Source organism: Hemitrygon akajei, chromosome 14 (genome assembly GCF_048418815.1).
Source record: "Hemitrygon akajei chromosome 14, sHemAka1.3, whole genome shotgun sequence".
Classification (NCBI taxonomy): Eukaryota; Metazoa; Chordata; class Chondrichthyes; order Myliobatiformes; family Dasyatidae; genus Hemitrygon; species Hemitrygon akajei.
In genome coordinates this window covers 78,556,450-78,577,309 of record NC_133137.1, presented here as the reverse complement: position 1 = coordinate 78,577,309, position 20,860 = coordinate 78,556,450, and the positions used below count along the sequence as shown (strand labels likewise).

At 39.0% G+C, this 20,860-nt stretch overlaps 1 protein-coding gene across 3 annotated transcripts in view; it reads right to left on the bottom strand.

Moving 5' to 3' along the window:
* Positions 1–20,860, bottom strand: part of hdac10 (histone deacetylase 10) — a 41,214-nt gene that overhangs the window by 8,086 nt on the left and 12,268 nt on the right. For all 3 annotated transcript variants that reach the window (XM_073066404.1, XM_073066407.1, XM_073066406.1), the window contains 7 exons: positions 19,688–19,755; positions 18,979–19,249; positions 17,289–17,379; positions 12,021–12,103; positions 10,581–10,637; positions 7,335–7,416; positions 2,151–2,339 (listed from right to left, as the gene is read on the bottom strand). In XM_073066404.1, coding sequence (XP_072922505.1) covers positions 2,151–2,339; positions 7,335–7,416; positions 10,581–10,637; positions 12,021–12,103; positions 17,289–17,379; positions 18,979–19,249; positions 19,688–19,755 — 841 coding nt within the window. The remainder of the gene's footprint in view (positions 1–2,150; positions 2,340–7,334; positions 7,417–10,580; positions 10,638–12,020; positions 12,104–17,288; positions 17,380–18,978; positions 19,250–19,687; positions 19,756–20,860) is intronic.

The following is a 20,860-nucleotide window of genomic DNA, read 5'->3' as shown; positions in this document are numbered from 1 at the left end:
ATCCATAGAATAGTAACTATAACAGGATCAATGAAAGACCGCCCAACTTCGGCCTTCAGAGTGCAGAAGGCAACAAACTGTACAAATACAAATATAAATAGGCCTGGATGGTGAGGATCCCTGCTGATGGATGCTTCTTTCCTATGACAGTGTTTCAAGTAGATGTGTTCAGTGGTGGGGAGGGCTTTACCCATGATGTACTGGGCCGAATCCACTACTTTTTGGAGGATTTTCCTTTCAAGGGCATTGATGTTTCCATACCAGGCTGTGATGCAGCCAGTCAATACACACCCCACTACACATCAGTAGAGGTTAGTCAAAGTTTTAGATGTTATGCCGAATCTCTGAAAATTCTAAGGGAGTAGGCGCGTTGACATGCTATCTTTACAAATGCACGTGTGCCAGGCCCAGAACGGGTCCTTTGAAATAGCAACATCTAGAAATTTAAAGCTGCTAGTCTTCTCCACCTTTGATGAGGACTGGCTCATGGACATCTGGTTTCCCTCTCCTGAAGTCTACAATCAGTTCCTTGGTCTTGCTGACATTGTGTGAGAGATTGTTGTTATAATACCACTCAGCCAGATTTTCAATCTCCACCTTTCAATGTCTTTTTAGTACTTTTTCTTCATGTGTCTTTTCAAAGTCATGAGATCATCAATGATGGGCATAAGAGCAGGGGTTTACACAATGAATGATGAAAGCAGGATTTGCAGTCACAAAAATTCTTAGAGCCATGTGGTGGACACATATGTCACTGCTAATGGTCCCAGTCTTATGTGACTTGAGGGATGGTTTCGGAATACTGTTAGTTTTACTATGTGAATTTAGTAAAAGTAGGGATATTACTGCTGAACTGCACGAATTTACTATTTAATGGAGATCACCACTGGGCTCAGCAAATGGGATTGCCTCCTCCCCCCCAACATCCTTGGCATAGATCAGCTAGTCAATTTATTGGCAATTCAGCATGGAAACAAACCTTTCAGCTTACTTTGGGATCTGACTAACCAATCTGACCTACAGGAAGTGGGTCAGAATATACGTATACAGGTGTTCCTTAGTGATAATTTAGTCAGCAAAACCTTGTAGCAATAAAGCTTTTGTAGTACCGTAGATGTCGGATTATAAGCCGCTACTTTTTTCCCGCATTTTGAACAGCTTTGAACTCTGCGGCCTTTAATACGGAGTGGCTAATACATGATTTTTTTCATGCCGCCAAAAACATTTTGCCTCGTAACAGTAGACCAATAAAATTGATGAGTAGTTCACAGAGGTCCAATGAAATTGTACGATAAATCAAGCGCACTTTCACAATTAAATTATTGTAAATCAGTCATTTGTACTCACCCTCATCAACATGGAAAACACTCGAAGAAAAGCATTGTGCTGCCTTTATGGCAGTTATTTAGTTTATAATATTTTCGCTTAGTAATTCATTTTCTAGTTAAAGTTAGAAGAGTTTTAACTATATTTGTTTTCTACATCGCGGGATGCTATGACGTCACACCCGGTTTCGCCGCGTCTTGTGGGAAAAATGCCATTTGCGATAAACGGGACGGCGGGGGGCGAGCGACGGAGCAGCATTAGACCCGAGCGAAACGCTGCTTTTAAGTTAAAGGCGATCAATAACTTTTCCTGGTAGGCTGCAGTATATATATTTTTTACCAGTTGTTAGGAGATATTGGAATGTTGTTCAGTAAAAAAGTATACGCAACGTATATTTAAAAGTAGCCGCGTTACAGGCACGGTTCGAAAAAAAGCATTTGCAATATGTATTTGTTTATGTTACCATATGGATTTAATTAAAAGTTAAAAAATCCTCACGTGTAATATCTTTCTGTGTAAATATCTCATATTACAACATGGAACACCTGCGGCCGAAAATCCGGTGCGGCCTAAAATCCGGTGCGGCCTGTACAAGTAAAAAATTGATTTTCTTTCTAAAATTAGAGCCAGCGGCTTTTAATCAGGTGCGCTCTGTAGTCCGGAATCTACGGTACTTGTTTTCAAATGTACCATGCTAGAAATCTGTAAATACAACAGGATTGGTCATTTTAAACACAGTACATAGATGCAAATTAAATATGTTAAACCACTGCAAACAAAAAATTAATCAGTAGCCTAAAATAATTCAGTTAACTTTAGCATACCTGGCTTATTACAAGGATCTGACCTTCAGCAAACAACTGCAGCAACTGTGTCAAGTGAGCTAGTGTAAGTGCTTCAATTCCAGTGTTACCTCCCACAGCCAAAATCACGAGTTCAGGTCTGTGGCCATATGCCAAAGGTAAAATTAACTCAAATGTTGCATATAGAAGATCCCCATCACATTCATTATCCTGTGAGAAACAAATTTCACAAATTGAATATGTAAACGGTTACATCTTAAAAAGAAAGAAGCACAGGCAAGTGGCATTGGACATTGGACTGCTGGTTGCTGCAGTTAGGCTGGCAATCGGTGAGAGGGCTTTTTCTGTTTTTAATTAAAAAAAGTCTCTCTTTCCAGGAAAGATACAATATCTCCAAATTTTGGAAATTCTCTTTAAGATATAAGCATTAGCCCAAATTAGGAGGCTTTGATCAAGTGGAAATACTAGTATTTAAGGCACAATAAAAAAATCAAGAATGTTCTCTTGTTGCAGTGATAACAATTAAAAATATATTTTAAACCCACTAGTTCATACTAAACACGGGAAAGGAAACGTACAGTATATATTTTACACAACTTCACAAAGATCCAGAGAATAGAACTGAGTGATGTAGGCAGTGTAACATCATTGAGTTTTAACCTTAGATAACCTGCAATATATAATTCCCAGAAGTATGCTCACATCATTTACACCAGTCTTTTCACAATTTCAGTTATTCTGAGTGTTGAATTGTGAACATATTAAAAGACAATTAGTGCTGTATTTAGTAAAGGTTCAGTTTTCACATTGATGATGAGATAGATGTTCATGTATTTTTTCTTTCTAATCCTTAAAACAGGGGTTCTTAACCTAAGGTCTACAGACCTCTTAGAGGTCTGTGGATAGATTCTGGGGCGGGGGGAGAGGGGTTTCCATGAACTTGGAAAAAAATGTACATCTTTATTTTCATGAACCTCTAACTGAAATTTAGCATTTCCTTCAATTATGAATGTAGGCAACAAACCACAGTACTATTAGCACTACCTGTAACTTTGTCACCAATAGCAATCACAGATAACTTTCATTTCACATTTCATGTTATAATGCATTATTTTGAGTAGAGGTCCATAGGCTTCACTGGAATTTCAAAGGGGTCCATGGCATAAATACAGTTAAGAACATTTGCCTAAAAACCTTCATTGTTTGAATAATATACACCATTCAGAAACTCGCATTGTGAATTCCTGATGAAACATTACAAATAAACCAGTAATTTCTGGCGTCTTGCTGTATATCAGTTTCAATTCCAGTCAGATATGAGTCCATCGCTTTTACCCTAACTAATCACTTCTAGGACAAAAAGGTTAGGTTTACTTATACAGAGAAATAACAAGTGTGTTTTGTACATCCCACATACACGGATATGGACCAAATAGCAACTCCGCTAAATTGTTAGAATTAAATCTAGATCTTAACAATTAATGAAGATTTCTCCATTTGGCAGTTTCATGTACAGTAATAAATAACCGTGCCTACTTGCCTTGTATTTCATTATATCCCCATGAAGTAATTGATTTTTTTGTTTCTGCACGGGTATCTAATTGATTTTATACATATTACAGAAGCAGCATATTACAAAAACAGTAGTCTTGTTCTGACTATTAAAATAATGGATTGCAATTTAGACCATAAGATATAGGATCAGAATTAGGCCATTTGGCCCATTGGGTCTGCTCTACCATTTCATCACGGATGATCCATTTTCCCTCTCAGCCCCAATCTCCTGCCTTCTTCCTGTATCCCTTCATGCCCTGACTAATCAAGAATCTATCAACCTCTGCCTTAAATATACCTAATGACTTGGCCTCCACAACCGCCTGTAGCAATGAATTCCACAGACTCACCATTCTCTGGCTAAGGAAATTCCTCCTCATCTAAATAGATGTCCCTCTATTCTGATTTGAATGTTTTGATTTAAATATGATGAGAAGCAAGCTATGATTTTAGGGGGGTTTGTTATGCTTTGACAATGCCCAATTCTTTTTGTTCCTTATCTTCTTCCATCTGGTGAGCTAGCATTCCAATCACATCTGGGCATTTGGTCTGTCCAACTATAGCCAGGTTTATGGTTTTATTGATTTTGTTGCTATGTTTAGTTTAGGGAGCTGAATCTTCTATATCTATTCACTTGTCAGCAAAGGATGTGAACATGCAGAGGAGAAGGCATTAGGTTTTTTCCAGGTCCCTTGAGACAGAGTGGTAGATGTGTATATGGATTTTAGTAAGGTGTTCAACAAGGTTCCCCATGGTAGCATCATTCAGAAAGTCAGGAGACATGGGTTCCAGGAAACTTAGATGCATAAATTCAGAATTGTCTTGCCACAGAAGGCAGAGGGTGGTATTAGATAGAGCATATTCTGCCTAGAGGTCAGTGACCAATGGTGTTCCATAGGGATCTGTTTTGGGACTCCCTGCACTTTGTGATTTTTATAAATGACTTAGATCAGGAAGTGGAAGGGTGAGTTCATAAGTTTTGCAGATGATACCAAGATTTGTGGTGTTGTGGATAATGTAGAAGGTCATTGAAGGACACTGATAGGATGCAGAGCTGAGCTGAGAAGTGGCATATGGCATTCAATCCAGTGAACTGTGAAGTGATACAGTTTGAAAGGTCTAACTTGAGGGCAGATGGTTAATGGCAGGATTCTTAGCAGTGTGTTAGAACAGAGGTATCTTGGGGTCCATCATGATAAATATATTCCTCAAAGTTGCTGTACAAGTTAATAGGATGATTAAATAGGCACATCATGTGTTGGCATTCATTAGTTGGAGGATTAAGTTCAAGACCCACAAGGTAATGTTGCAGCTCTATAAAATCCAGATTAGATTACACTTGGAGTATTGTGTTCAATTCTGATCACCCCATTATAGGAAGGATGTGAAAGCTTTAGGAAGGATGCAGGGGAGATTTACCAAATGCTGCCTGGATTAGAGAGGATGCCTTATAAGGAAAGACTGAGTGAGCTAGGTCTTTTTTCTTTGGAGCAAAGAAGGATTAGAGGTGACTTGATAGTGGTATACAAAGTGACAAGAAGTATAGATAGGGTAAATGGCCAGTAACTTTTCCCCAGGGTAGAAATGGCTAATATGAGAGTGCATTATTAATATAGAATGCTGCAAGTCCGATTCACTGATTTATTGGTGGACGGCAATAATAGATGGCAAGGGTGTTGCGTGGCCTCAGTCGTAGTGAGGACTAGGCCTGTGGTGTTGCCTGTTTATAGCCACCCAGGGGAGAGCTGTTGGAGTTGGAGCGCTCCAGTGGAGTGATGGGGGCAGGGTGGCGTGGCATCCAAGCTGGCGTCAGTGCAATCCCCAGTGTTCGCTTAGCAGAAGATAAGCCACATTGTGTTCAAGTGCAGACTGCTGAACCGTTCATGCATTCAGGGTCTTGGATTATAATTTTTGTGTGCCTGTATTTTGCTGATATCTTATAAATGCTTGCTACCTTATATGTGCTATATGTGTCTTGTGCTGTTTATGATAGTTGGTACTATGATTTGCACCTTGGCCCCAGAGTAACACCATTTTGTTTGGCTGTATTCATATACGGTTGAATGATAATTAAACTTAAACTTGAGCATTTAATGTGATTCGAGGAAAATATGGGTTTTGTTTTTACAGAGGGTGGTAAGTGCATGGGTGGCAGTCGTTAGGGATACTTAGAGGCTCTTAGGCACATGGGTGAAAGAAAACTGGAGGTTCATTTCGGAGGGAAGGGTTAGATTGATCTTGGAATACGTTACAGGTTGGCACAACACCATGGACTGAAGGGCCTGCACTGTTCTATGTTCTGTGTTTCAGTTATGAGGAGATACTAGATTGGCAGGGTTTGTTCTCCTAGCAGCAGAGGAATCTGAGGAGACGGTCTTTCATTGATTCTATGGTGTTTCTTATATTTACTGTGATAATGAATCTCACAAGAAAATGAATCTCAGGGTTGTGTACGTGACATATACATATGTACTTTGATAATAAATTTATTTTGAACTTTGAACCAGATATGTGTATGTCAAAGTTATCAGGGGCTTGGACAGATTATTAAGCAAATTTTCCCTAATATGGGGATGTCTAAAATTAGAAGATATAGGTTTAAGGTGAGGTGCAAGAGGGTTACAGTGGAACAGAGAATGTTTTTTCACACCCAGAGGGTGGGTATCATCTGGAATGTAAACGATGGAGTTGGTACCCTCACAACACTCAAGTAGTACCTGGATGAACACTTGATTCACCAAGACACAAGAAAGCTACGGTCCAAGTCTGATATGTAGAATCAATATAGAACCTCATTAATTATAAGCATGGAAAGAGTGGATCTGAGTGGCTGGTCTCTGGGCTATATTATTCCATCAGTCTACAAAAGGAAACCATTGTTTTTCCACACCTCCAAGCCTTCCTCATCATTCAGAATCAGAATCTGGTTTATTATCACTGATATATGTCATGAAATTTGTTATTTTGAAGCATCAGTGCAGCGCAAGACATACAAAATTAGTTACAAAAATAAATAAATAACACTAAAGAAGAATAATGAGGTAGCGATCGTAGATTGTTCAGAAAACTGATCACAGAGGGAAATAAGCTGTTCCTAAAATGTTGAGTGTGGGTTTTCAACATCTCCTGCACCTCCTCCCTGATGGTAATAATCAGAAGAGAGCATGATGTGAATGGTGAGGATCCTTAATGATGGATACCACTTTCTTGAGACACTACCTCTTGAATACATCCTCAATGGCAGGGAGGATTACACCTGTGATGGAGTGGCTGAGTCTACAGCCCTCTATAGCAGGGGTTCCCAACCCAGGGTCACAGACCCCTTGCTTAATGGTATTGGTCCATGGCGTAAAAAAGGTTGAGAACCCTTGCTCTACAGTCTCTTTTGATCCTGAGCATTGGAACCTTCATACCAGGTGGGTGATGTAAACAGAATACTGTCCACTATACATCTGTAGAAATTTGCAAGAGACTGCAAATCATTTGTCAATGTTGAAGCAAGGATCCTTCACTGAATCCTTGAACCAATAAACTAGTTATCAACCACCAGGAAATTCCAAATGATCTAATTAATGGAATATAAAGCATTCCCAAACTGAATTTGGCATGCATTTCCATGATAATTATGCCATAGCCATTTTCTACACTTACCTCTTTCCAGCAAATCGGGATAAAGTAATTGTTTACTCCCATTGTGTCATGCTTCCTACATATGTACACCACCAGGATTTTCCTGAAAATAACATTTCAAAAAATTTCATATAGTTTTCAATATTTGTTTTTCTTAAGTTCAAATTCAAGTTTATTGTTATTCAACTGTATACATGTACACCATCAAACAAGACAATGTTCCTCCAGTCCAAGGTGCACAACACAGTACATATAACTCACACACATAACACATAAAGTAATATTACCACAAATAAATTAACAAATAATAAGGTAAATATCCAAGTTAAAAGTAAACAGGATAACACAAGTGGCGCTTCATACATGATGTGATGAGACCAGGGTGGCGGCAGGGAGTTCAGTCACCTTACGGCCTGGGGAAGAAGCTATTTCCCATCCTAACAGTTCTTGCCCTCATGCTACGGCATCTCCTGCCTGATGCTGGGAGTGGGGGTTCAAAGAGATTGTTGGCTGCAGCACTCTTGATAGATATCTCTAATGGGTGGAGGAGACCCTAATGATCATCTCAATTTATCATTTACCATTTTGGATACATAAGGAGAGGAATTCCAGCATCTCCAATATAGTTTGAGTACAAGTGCTGATATGCCATATTTATAAAGTAATCTCTAATGATCAATAAATGGACTCTGAATCTTCAGTTGTTGTTTCTATTACATCTTCTCAATGGTTGAGAATGCAAACACAATTTTTAATTTAAGTTTATCCTCCATTAGTCCTTTCTGAGGATAAAAAGTTAATTACAAAAAAAAGGGCTAATATTTGATTGTCAGATATATTTATTAGGGACAAAATGAGAATACATTTCACAAATAACTAAGCAGGAGAAAAATAAGCCACAGTTCCTGGCCCTTTCCAGCTCCGTGTTATCTGTAAATATAGATACAGGATTTAGTCCTTTCATCAAAATCACTGGCACATGTTGTGAACTGTTGGAGCCCAAGTATTGATCCCTATTGCATCCCACCCATCATTGTCTGCTGTTTTAAAAGACCCATTTATTCCTAAAAACGCAAAATGCTGGCAGAACTCAGCAGGCCAGACAGCATCTATGGGAGGAGGCAGTAACAACATTTCGGGACGAAACTCTTCATTCCCATTTATTCCTATCCTGTTTACTATCTGTCAAATAATTTTCTATCCTTGCCAGTATATTTACTCCAATCCCAAGTGTTTTAATTTTGCACAGACTACTCACATGGCCCTCATCACAAGCCTCCTGAACGTCCAATTATGTTACATTTGCTGATTCTCCCTACAAGTTACACTCAAGAAATGCCACAGTGGATTTGTTAAGTATGTCCGTGTTGTTTGATCAATCCTGTTAATGCTTTCAAAGTGTTCTGTAATTATCTATTCTACAACAGAATCTAGTATACCCCTAACCACTGAAGATTTATAGCTGTTGAAAACACCCATTCTTAAACAGTGGGAGCAATTTAGAAGCATATTTACATTGGCACCAGTATTCAGGGAGATAATGTCTTTAGCTCATATTCCTTATTATTTTTAGTTTACAACCTAAGTTTCAAATTAACAATCAGTACACCTCACATGTGGTAGACAATTCCACATTCCTGACAGTCCCTGCATGCAAAAGGATTTCCTAACTTTACTCTTGAAAGAGTTGGCCCTGATGTTGAGACGGTATCCTCTAGGACAGGCATGGGCAAATTACGGCCCGGGGGCCATATGCGGCCCGTTAAGCTTTTTAATCCGGCCCGCAGAACTTGATGAAATTATATTAATAAACCTTGTTAACGTTTTTTTCCCCGCAATTCTGGCGTTTTCGCCACAACAAAACTAAATCCAGACTTTGATGCGCTGGCTAAAAAGGGAGACCAACAACACTGTTCCCACTGAAATTAAAAATAAGTTTCTTCGTTGTGTTATGTAAAAAATGCATTTGAAAATATTTTTTTCAATAAGCCTTACATGTTACATGTCATTTCTGTTAAGTGATGGACATGAGTAGTGCACAGGTGCACGTATGTTCTCAAAATAAAAAATGCGCTCCAGATCAAATAGCACGCTCCGCATACTGGCGCGCTGTCACTGTTCTGTCCTTGTGCCTTGTCCTTCTGTCCTGTCGTTGTTGAGTTTTGGCACAGAGGACAATTGAATAAGAAGGAGCAGGACAAGTAGACCTGCATCTCCTACCGTTTTTGAAATAAAGACAGTCAGGAGGAGAGTGATGATGATAATATCTTGAAGGATAACAGAATTTTCAGTGCTTTAAAATAATAACTGTTACTATTAAAAAAGCTGTATTTTATTCATTTAATTTTCAGTGTTTTAAAAGTCATTTCAATAAATAGCTAAATACCATGGGACTTCAAAGACAGATATTTTGTTGTAATGCATTTGTTCATTTTCAATTGAAATTAAAGCACATGTTTTCTACATATCCCATGATATTTTATTTTCTCTTATGTGTATTACCAAAACACTCCGTCCATCTGCTCCTGGTCCGCCCCCCCTGTCAAATTTTAGAACCCTTTGTGGCCCACAAGTCAAAAAGTTTGCCCACCCCTGCTCTAGGAGCAGAAATAGGGCAGTAAGTTAAAGATAAATCTATCCATCTTAATTCCTGAATTGTTGATCAAGTAAAGATTTCTAGGATAGCATATGGTGACACATACATACTTTGATAATAAATTTACTTTGAAATTAACTTTATTTGTCACCTGTACATCAAAACATACAGTGAAATGTATCAATTGTGTCAAATCAAATCAGCAAAGTTTGTACTGGGCAGCCTCCAAGCATTGCCACACTTCTGGCCAACACAGTATTGCTACATCTCACTAAATCTAACCATACATCTTTCTTTTGGATTGTGGGAGGAAGCCCCGGGTTCATGGGGAAAACATACAAACTCCTTACAGACAGTGGTGGGAATTGAACCTGAGTCTTACAGTAAAGCATGGCACTAACCACTATGCTACTGTACTGAGCAATTACTTCTTAATCTTACAAATATAGGAGTAAAATCTTTGTGTGTGTAATTTAATTCTTGAATTCCAAGTACTATTTTCAGAGATCTATGCTACCTGCCACCAAAATCTCCATATCTTCTCTAAGGTACAGTCTCTCAATTGCTCATTTCAGGTATGATATCACCAAGGTTTTTAACAGCCATGACATAATTTCCAAAAAAAATTCAAGATTTTAAATACCATTTGAAGATAACCAAAAGAAACTTACTCATCAGCTTTAATATCAGCTGGAATGTCAGCTTCTCCAACCACTAGAAGTAAAACCCTTGAGGAAAAAAGTACACAGAATTAACAGGCAAACACGAGGAGATCTGCAGATGCTGGAAATTCAAACAACACTCACAAAATGCTGGTGGAACACAGCAGGCCAGGCAGCATCTATAGGGAGAAGCGCTGTTGACATTTCAGGCCGAGACCCTTCGTCAGGACTAACTGAAAGGAAAGATAGTAAGAGATTTGAAAGTAGTGGGGGGAGGGGGAAATGCGAAATGATAGGAGAAAACTGGAGGGGGTGGGATGAAGCTAAGAGCTGGAAAGGTGATTGGCGAAAGTGATACAGAGCTGGAGAAGGGAAAGGATCATGGGACGGGAGGCCTCAGGAGAAAGAAAGGGGGGGGGGGGAGCACCAGAGGGAGATGGAGAACAGGCAAACAACTAAATATGTCAGGGATGGGGTGAGAAGGGGAGGATGGGCATTAACAGAAGTTAGAGAAGTCAATGTTCACACAGAATTAACAAACAAGTTTTCTTGAAGCTTCAGACAATAATTGAAAGACAAGTCAACTGAAATGTCAGTGAAAGTAATATTATTTTAAGGCGACAACAAAATAGTCACATCTATAATTGAATAAGTTAGTTATTCCACCATACCATAAAGAAGATTCAATTATTATAGTTGGATTGTAATAGAGGAACAGAACTTTTCAAAAGATATTTGGGATTACTTTCATGAGTAGAGAAGTACATTAGATAGAAAATACTGATTATCCAAATTTAATAAACCAGGACTTGTGATGTGCATCAGCTGCTCACATAATAATTCCCCACCTGCTTCCATGATTTCATGTTATCTTGACTGGGGAGCTAAGCAGGTGCTCACAGGTGACCTGCAATCTAGAGGAAGGAAGGAGCACCTTACAGCTCCTTTGGTAGAGACAACCCTGCCACCCATCACACTTAATAAGGGAACCTAAAGTGACAGACTTTTCTCAGCCTTGACATTTTAAAGTTTGTCCCTCACTCTGAGTTTCAGCAGTAATATAATACTAGATACTCTAGTCAGTAAATAACTCAGGTCTCCTCTTTAAAAATCTGAAAGAATCGGTTATGAATGCTGGTAGGCCCAATATTTAGTCTGTACCAACCTAGTTTAATTTAGCTCAGATGATACGAGAGATACAGCTGTTAATAGGAACTCTAAATTAGAGAGAGGCAAAATGGCCACAGTTTTGGTCCTGATTGCTAATCTATATTCCCTGCTAGGAGCTTGTATAGATGCAAGGGAGAATCCTCTAGGGATCTGGCAGCAAACATTCAATATTAAGGTGAGATGCTAGAAGGTAGTTGGTACATGAATTTACACATTCAGAACAACTGGCATCAGGTGTTGCAATATGATGAAACCAAGTAAATCTCATTATTTACATACCTGCTTGCTCCAATGGTAATGCTATACTGTGCTGTAATGGCACTAGATGATAATGTAGGAACTACCGCAATACCATTTCGGACCTAAGTAACAAGAAGCAAAGATATAAAAGTATTATACTGGCTGATGCAGTTCTGTACTAAACTAGTTTTAATAAAGATCTTCAGCAAAGAAGCTGAGCTCAAACCATTGCACTAAATGGGCATTATAACTCAAGGATATTCCAGTTCTTTTTGTTAAAGTTTTCATTTCCACAATACCCTTAACGTGGCGTAAGTATTTTGCAGAAGTATTACCAACCAAAATTTGACAATGATGAACTATCATGATGGATAACTTAAATTTTAGATGAAGAAATATTGCTAAAGGAGAACCCCTTAGATGAAAAAAAAGAAAGGGAAGAGCTACATTTTTTATGAAGGTATTAAGAACTTGTGGTACAATTTAAACCACAGTTGCTTTTACTGAATTCCACAGATTGAAAAATCAAGATGCACACCGAAAGGATGAAGAGATTCCATGATTGCAAGTAGGAGGAAGTTACAATGAAAGGAATGAGTGAAATCAAAGGTGATGTGAACACAGGAATGTCTAAAGGCAAAGTCAAGTTTATTGCCAGATACACGAATACATGTATACAATTGGCCCTCCTTATCCGCGAGGGATTGGTTCTGGGACATCTCGCAGATACCTAAAAACGCAGATGCTCAAGTCACTTATTCAACCTGTCTCAATGCGGTGGACCTTGGGACCCAGCGGAACCGCAGACCTTATTTAACCTGTCTCAGGGCGGTGGACATTGGGACCTGGCCACGGAGCTCTGAATCTGCAGTGTTTCTGTTCACGAAAATAATCATGATCACGGTTGAAATAAAGTGGAAATAATAAAGTGATCGGAAAGAGGTGAAACGCCATCGGTCATTGTAAAAGCGTTAGGCTACATCGGTCAACGATCAGAACAATTTTAAAGGATAAAGTGAGAAAGGCCCTGCCCCGATGAAAGCTACAATTATTACTAAGCAACACAGTAGTTTAATTATTGGGTTTTGGGGTTTTGAGTTTTTGATCCTCCACATCAACCCGGCATGGATGGAGAGTGCACTTGATAGTGGTCTGTCACTGGATCGAACTCGGGAACTTCTGTTCTTAAGTGTTTTATATGCATAGAAAGGTAAAATAAATACTATATACTAAGACAAACGTTTGACTAACTGATGCTAAATAATACCGGATGTACCTGTTCTGACTTACTTAGTAAGAGAACTTACAATTTTTTTTGATTCCAATTCACGATAACTCACGTACATCCTCCCGTATACTTTAAATCATCTCTAGATTACTTATAATACCTAATACAATGTTAATGCTATGTAAAATAGTTGTTATACTGCATTGTTTAGGGAATAACGACAAGAATAAAAAATCTGTACATGCTCGAACAACATGTGCTGGAAGAGCACTTCCGGATTTTCTCGATTCGCGGTTGGTTGAATTCGCGGATGTGGAACTTGCGGATAAGGAGGGCCGACTGTATTCAGATGCACAGGAAACCTACTTGCAGTAGCATCTCAGGCACATACCATCAGATAAGCAGCATTCACAAGAAAAACATAAATTACATATATATATATATATTTACAATTAGAACAAACATAGGTCTATTTTGGTGCAAGATGGTCAAAGTGCTCATAGTTTTGCTAAACTGCAGTGATGCACATCTAAGCAAAGGTGTGCTGGCATTGGATAGGATCCAGAAGAGGTTCACAAGAATAATCCTATGAAAGTAAGGGTTAATGTATGAGGAAGTGTTTGATAGCTCTGGACCTGTACTCACTGGAGCCTAGAAGAACAATGAGAGATCTCATTGAAACCTATCGAATATTGAAAGGTCTAGACAAGAGTGGATGTGGAAAGAATGTTTCTAAAAGTGAATGAATCTAGGACCAACGTGCACAGCCTCAGAATAAAGATAGACAGATAGATAGATAGATACTTTATTCATCCCCATGGGGAAATTCAACTTTTTTTCCAATGTCCCATACACTTGTTGTAGCAAAACTAATTACATACAATACTTAACTCAGTAAAAAAATATGATATGCATCTAAATCACTATCTCAAAAAGCATTAATAATAGCTTTTAAAAAGTTCTTAAGTCCTGGCGGTTGAATTGTAAAGCCTAATGGCATTGGGGAGTATTGACCTCTTCATCCTGTCTGAGGAGCATTGCATCGATAGTAACCTGTCGCTGAAACTGCTTCTCTGTCTCTGGATGGTGGGATGTCCATTTAGAACAGAGATGAGAAGGAGCTTCTTTAGCCAGAGGGTGGTAAATCTATGGAATTCATCGGAGGCCGAGTCATTGAATATATTTAAAGCAGAGGTTGATAGGTTCTTGGTTAGTCAGGGAGTCAAAGGTTATGGGGAGATGGCAGGAGAATGTGGTTGAGAAGCAAACTTGATGGGCCAATGGCCTAATTCTGTTCCTATATCTCAAGTTCTAAATTGCAATCCATTATTTCAATTGTCAGAACAGGAACATTGCTTTTGTAAAATACTGCTTCAATTAGGTTCCCATGCAGAAACAAAAAATGAATTACTTCTCGGAAAAAGTGGCCTAATTCTGCTCCTATCTCTTATTAAGGTTTTGTCAGTTGATTCAAGAACCATATGGTTGAAGAGAAGTAGCTGTTTTTGAGCCTGGAGGTGTGAGACATCAAGTTTCTGTACCTCCTGCCTGATGGTATGGTCTGCATTTTGCAGATCTTTGACAATAGATGTTGCCTTCTTGAGGCAGTGCCTCCTGTAAGTATTTATTGATTGAGATACAGTGCAGAAAAGGCCCTTTGAGCCACACCGCCCAGCAATGCCCTGATTTAACCCTAGCCTGATCACGGGACAATTTACAATGACCAATTAACCTACCAAATGGTACATCTTTGGACTGTGGGAGTACCCAGAGGAAACCCACATGGTTACAGGAAGAGTGTATAAACTCCTTACAGGCAGCGGTGGTAACTGAACCCTGGATACCTGTACTGTAAAGCATTGTGTTAACCACTACACTACTGTGCTGCCCTATTCTATTTCCTCTTTCCTGCTTTTTCCTGTATACCACAGCTTTTAAGTATCTAATTGAAATGGAAGGCAGACTAGCTAAAGTTTTCCCACTGCATTTTTACTAATTTACTGCTGCATAATTCTAACAAATTTCATTGCTTTTGTCACTGCACTATTCAAAATGGGAAAACTTCTCCTGAAGTACTCTGACAAATAGAATGCTTGACTTCAAAGTTAAAATTTAATGCATAGAGCAAATATAATTATCACAGAGTTATGAAAGATGATTGTTTTCCCATTTCTTGTAACAAGCAAAGTGGTCTTTCCTGTTCTGTCAGTTCTAAGTTCTTCCATTTTGTTCATTTGTAAAGGCTGCTTTAAAGACAGTGGAAAACATCCTGTATTGTCCCGGTACCGAAGAAACCACAACCAAAGGAGTTGAATGACTTCAGACCTGTTGCCTTGACGTCGCACGTGATGAAGACCATGGAGCGGCTGATAATACAGAATCTGAGGCCACAAACCAGGCACGCCCGGGATCCTCTTCAGTTTGCGTATAAGGAGAAGGTGGGAGTGGAGGATGCTATCACGTATTTGCTGCACAAATCCCTCTTTCACCTAGATGGGGTCAGTGGTGCTGTGAGGATTACATTCCTGGACTTCTCTAGTGCCTTTAACACCATCCAGCCCAAGATCTTAAGGCACAAACTAACGGAGATGGGAGTAGACTCTCACATGGTGGATTGGATAGTGGACTACTTGACAGATAGACCTCAGTATGTGCGGTTGGGAGACTGTAGGTCTGACACGGTGGTCAGCAGCACAAGAGCGCCGCAGGGGACTTTGCTCTCTCCGGTCCTGTTCACCCTGTACTCATCAGACTTCCAATATAACTCGGAGTCCTGCCATGTGCAGAAGTTCGCTGACGACACGGCCATAGTGGGGTGTGTCAGGAATGGACAGGAGGAGGAGTATAGGAAACTGATACAGGACTTTGTGATATGGTGCAACTCAAACTACCTGCGTCTCAATATCACCAAGACCAAGGAGATGGTGGTGGACTTTAGGAGATCTAGGCCTCATATGGAGCCAGTGATCATTAATGGAGAATGTGTGGAGCAGGTTAAGACCTACAAGTATCTGGGAGTACAGTTAGACAAGAAGCTAGACTGGACTGCCAACACAGATGCCTTGTGCAGGAAGGCACAGAGTCGACTGTACTTCCTTAGAAGGTTGGCGTCATTCAATGTCTGTAGTGAGATGCTGAAGATGTTCTATAGGTCAGTTGTGGAGAGCGCCCTCTTCTTTGTGGTGGCGTGTTGGGGAGGAAGCATTAAGAAGAGGGACGCCTCACGTCTTAATAAGCTGGTAAGGAAGGCGGGCTCTGTCGTGGGCAAAGTACTGGAGAGTATAACATTGGTAGCTGAGCGAAGGGCGCTGAGTAGGCTACGGTCAATTATGGAAAACCCTGAACATCCTCTACATAGCACCATCCAGAGACAGAGAAGCAGTTTCAGCAACAGGTTGCTATCGATGCAATGCTCCTCAGACAGGATGAAGAGGTCAATACTCCCCAATGCTATTAGGCTTTACAATTCACCCGCCAGGAGTAAGATATGTTAAAGTGCCGGGGTTGATTGTATTTAATGTATTTAAGTAAACTACTTAAGAACCTTTGAAAAGCTATTATTAATGCTTTTTGAGAGAGTGATTTAGATGCATATCATATTTTTACTGAGTTAAGTATTGTATGTAATTAGTTTTGCTACAACAAGTGTATGGGACATTGGAAAAAATGTTGAATTTCCCCATGGGGATGAATAAAGTATCTATCTGTCTAAACATTCAGTTTCTACTCTCCCCTTTTTCATATTTCAAGAGTTGCTACAATTATAAAATGATTTAAGGGTAATTCCTAGATACTCCAAATTCCAAGTTCTCTCGTGACATCTATTCTTGTTTGAGCGCCAGCATTATTACCCATTCAGTTCAAAGCAAGAAAGTGTAATCAATAAGTGAGCACAAACAATGAAACACATATACAAAAAATAAATTATGTTCCTTAATTTTATGTCAGTGTGAGGGTTCATGAATAATCAGAACATAAAGCATGGAAGGATTAATCATTTGTTCTCTCCCAGATTATTGACAGTCAGTTCTAATATTACAATGTGGATGGATGTTACTGCAAGCATAGATTACACCTACCTCTCTTTTAGATATTTTATCAATTAGTGGAAATATACATCCTAACGACGGTAAAAGGCTTTTGATCTCCAGTTGTGCAGTATCACCACCACTGTGAAAGTTAAAAAATTATTTTTTTGATGCTACTACAATAAATCTTCTGCCGATGTCAGGCAAAATTGATTGTGTGTCTGATTTTCTGAAATATTGTTTTGGTTATCAAATTGCTTGCAAATTTCTCGCTTTAGGAAGTTTCCTGACTATATATTCTTTGGAGAGAAACAATTAATTTTAGTTTAAACGTAGAAATAGTTCAAAGTTAATTTTATTTTCAAAGTACATTTATGTCACTATATACATCGCTGAGATTTATTTTCTTGTGGGCATAATCAATAAAATTATAGAATAATAACCATAACAGAATCCAAGAGAGATTGCGCAACCAGGGCATAACTTAGTAAACCTAAGTTTGCAATATCATTAAAATTACACCCATTGACTTTCTTTAAATTTATTTTCTTATTATTATTTCCCCTGCCTCTTCTGAAAATATTAATTTCTTGCTAAGGCATTAGAGTACCTGAACCACACAGAAAACATTGTCTATAGTTGTTGGCATTAAACTGATGCAGAAGTGACGGATGATAACTCCAAACTATCCGAGAATATCTTGCTCTACTAAGATCAGCAGACACTCCTGCATACATAGGGACGTAATGACCAAGAATTTTTTTCCCCTATTTAAGCAGGGATTTCATCCTCTTTCCACTTGCACACTTCCAACCAGGATAAATTGAGAAGAGTTTCAAACCTTGGTAATTTCTCATTTCTGCCTCTTATGGTCTCATTGGGAGAAGGCAGGAGAATGGGGCTGCAAGAGAAAATGGATCAGCCAATTGGCCTAATTGGGTTCCTCTGTCTTATGCTTTTTTTCTCTCACAGTAGTGCAAATCAAACGTATCACTCTCTTTACACATAAATGAGAAAAAGGTACACAAATCTGACTTAAAACTAGGCACCACCTTTAACAACATAACTAAAAGAGGATGATCTCAAGAACCACCAATATGGCCTCATTACCTCTCCGACATACAATACTGTGCAAAAGTCTTAGGCACATATAAACAGCTAGGTTTCCTGAGCCTTTTGCACAGTACTGTATTTGTCAACGTGGAGTGGGAAGCGAATTTATAAATTTGGTGGGAGCAAAGGACATTGGGAATGGCAAGGGTGGAGTACCATGGTAGAGGTGTGGGACAGGTGACAGCGAAGGAGTGCCAGGGGTGGGGTGGGGTTGCGGGTGCAGACACACCCAGCCCTGACACACAGGCAAGGTCACTTGATTCCAAACAATTGGTTTATTGATCATTACAGAATGTCTCTCTGGTGCTTCCTACTCCCTCTGCTTTCCCTTCCCCTTTTCCCAACCATAATTCCCCTTTCCCTGCCCCCTTTACACTCCCAGTCACAAGAGACCTATATCAGAATGAAGTTAATTATCACTCATATCATGAAATTTGTTATTATTTTGCAGCAACAGTACAGCACAGTACATAAAATTACTACAGTACTGTGCAAAAGTCTTAATTACCCTAGTGCACGCTCTCTCTCTCTATATCCACCTATTACTCACTTTGTTTTTCCTAGTCCCTACAGATTACACATTTACTATTACTTCTCAAATTCAAATATAAATACAATTTAGCCAAACCTGATGAGAATGCTAACTTCTTCCATGGAAATTTTCTTTGCTTCTACTTTAAGGCATTGATTCAACTTTGCTGACTTTATTTCATCACCTGCCCATGCAGTTCTTTCAGAGGGGGCTAATACAAGAATGTTCTTCATGTGGGAATCCATGAATACATCAAAGTCTTCATTCTCCATGGAGGGCATTGTTATGTTTTTCTCTGGTTCAAAATTATGCTCATCAATAGCAAAGTTCAATTTCTTGGTGCTTGGATCTTTAATAATCTCAGCCTCTGAAAAAAATATGCAAGATGAAACACCAGGTAGTGTAACATTTCAGTTAATATGTATTTAGCCATACTACCATCTCCAGAATTAATAAAGCTAAATTGTTAATGAAGTATATATTTGAGTGAAAGCACGTTTCTGCCTTCACAGTGGATTAGGAGCTGAATTGGACATAACTAATAAGTTTGCTTTAACAAAAAGATATTATTGCAACTTTCAGGTACCTGTACTATAATCACTAAAAAAAAAGTCTGCCTAACCAGACACTGAAGAGAAGCTAGATTATTTAAATGTTTGATTTGTAAAGAAATTTCTTTCCTAAACATATTGGCATCTCAATGAAGTGAATCTTAAAATATTCCTCACAAGTACAATGATAAATGTAGTCCTTTCTACATAAATACCGCACGCAAATAGTTTAAAACAACTGAGAAAACCATTACCGTGGTACTTCAGAAATTTCCAATATGGCTGATGCATAGCTCTTACATTTTGTATTGTTTCCACAGCACTGCATGAAGGAAATTTTTAAAAAAGTAAATAATTCACTTTAAGGACTGATGTACAAAATTTAGCTGCCTTAATGTCATATTACCTTGAGGCAGCTTCAAGGTGAGCTCAGGCAGTGGGGCCCAGGCCTGAGGATGAAGAACAAGTTGATGTTTGACTGATTTAAGCACTGGGCAAGATTGGAAAGGTTTGGTATGGGCTGAATTGACAGACCCCAGAGCGTATTGAAGCTGCAGGGCCCAGGTCCGAGAGCAAGGAATGAGCTGAGGTTTGGCTGATTTAAGTGCTGGACCAGATTGAAAAGGTCAGGGTGTCAGGGCTGAGGGAGGGACAGTCTGGTGTTCAGCTCACCGCTTGGTGAGGTTTACTATCTCTTTGCTGAACTGTGGCTGTGGCCTGCAAGTAATGGATTCCTGTCCCTTTTGCAGCAATGTACTAGCTTCATCAGTCTTGGCCTGAAATGTTGACTATACTCTTTTCCATAGATACTGCCCAGCCTGCTGAATTCCTCCAGCATTTTGTGTATATTGCTATGACTGTGAATTCACTTTGTGAACTTTAATTCTGAATGTCATTTGCTTACTTTTTATTGTTTGCATGATTTGTTCATTTTAAATGGATTCTACTGGGTTTTGTTGTTTTGTGGTTGTCTGTAAAGAAACAAATCTCAAGGCTGTATTTAGCATACATTGATAAAAAAATATACTTTGAACATTTCAATACCACATTGCTGCTAAACTAAGTACATAATAAAAAGAAGTAGGAATGGATACCTACTCTGCTGTTCTCAACATTGACTGATCTTTTAACTCAGTATCACTTGATCAGAATTTGCCAAGAATTATACTACTGAAAAAAGCAGAGAAGATGACAGCCAATTTGTTATTAACTATCATTAGTAAATACATCAAACATGCTGGAAGTCTGTATCTATGAGGTAATACTATAGCAACAGCTTCAGTAAAAAGGCAAAATGGAAAAAAAGGTGGCACTCCTTCCAGACAAATTGCATAAAGAATTCTAGCCATTCTGGCAGATACAGCAGCCTAGATATTTAAGCAACTAGTGAACAGTTTACTGTACTACAAACTGAACGAAAGTGCAAA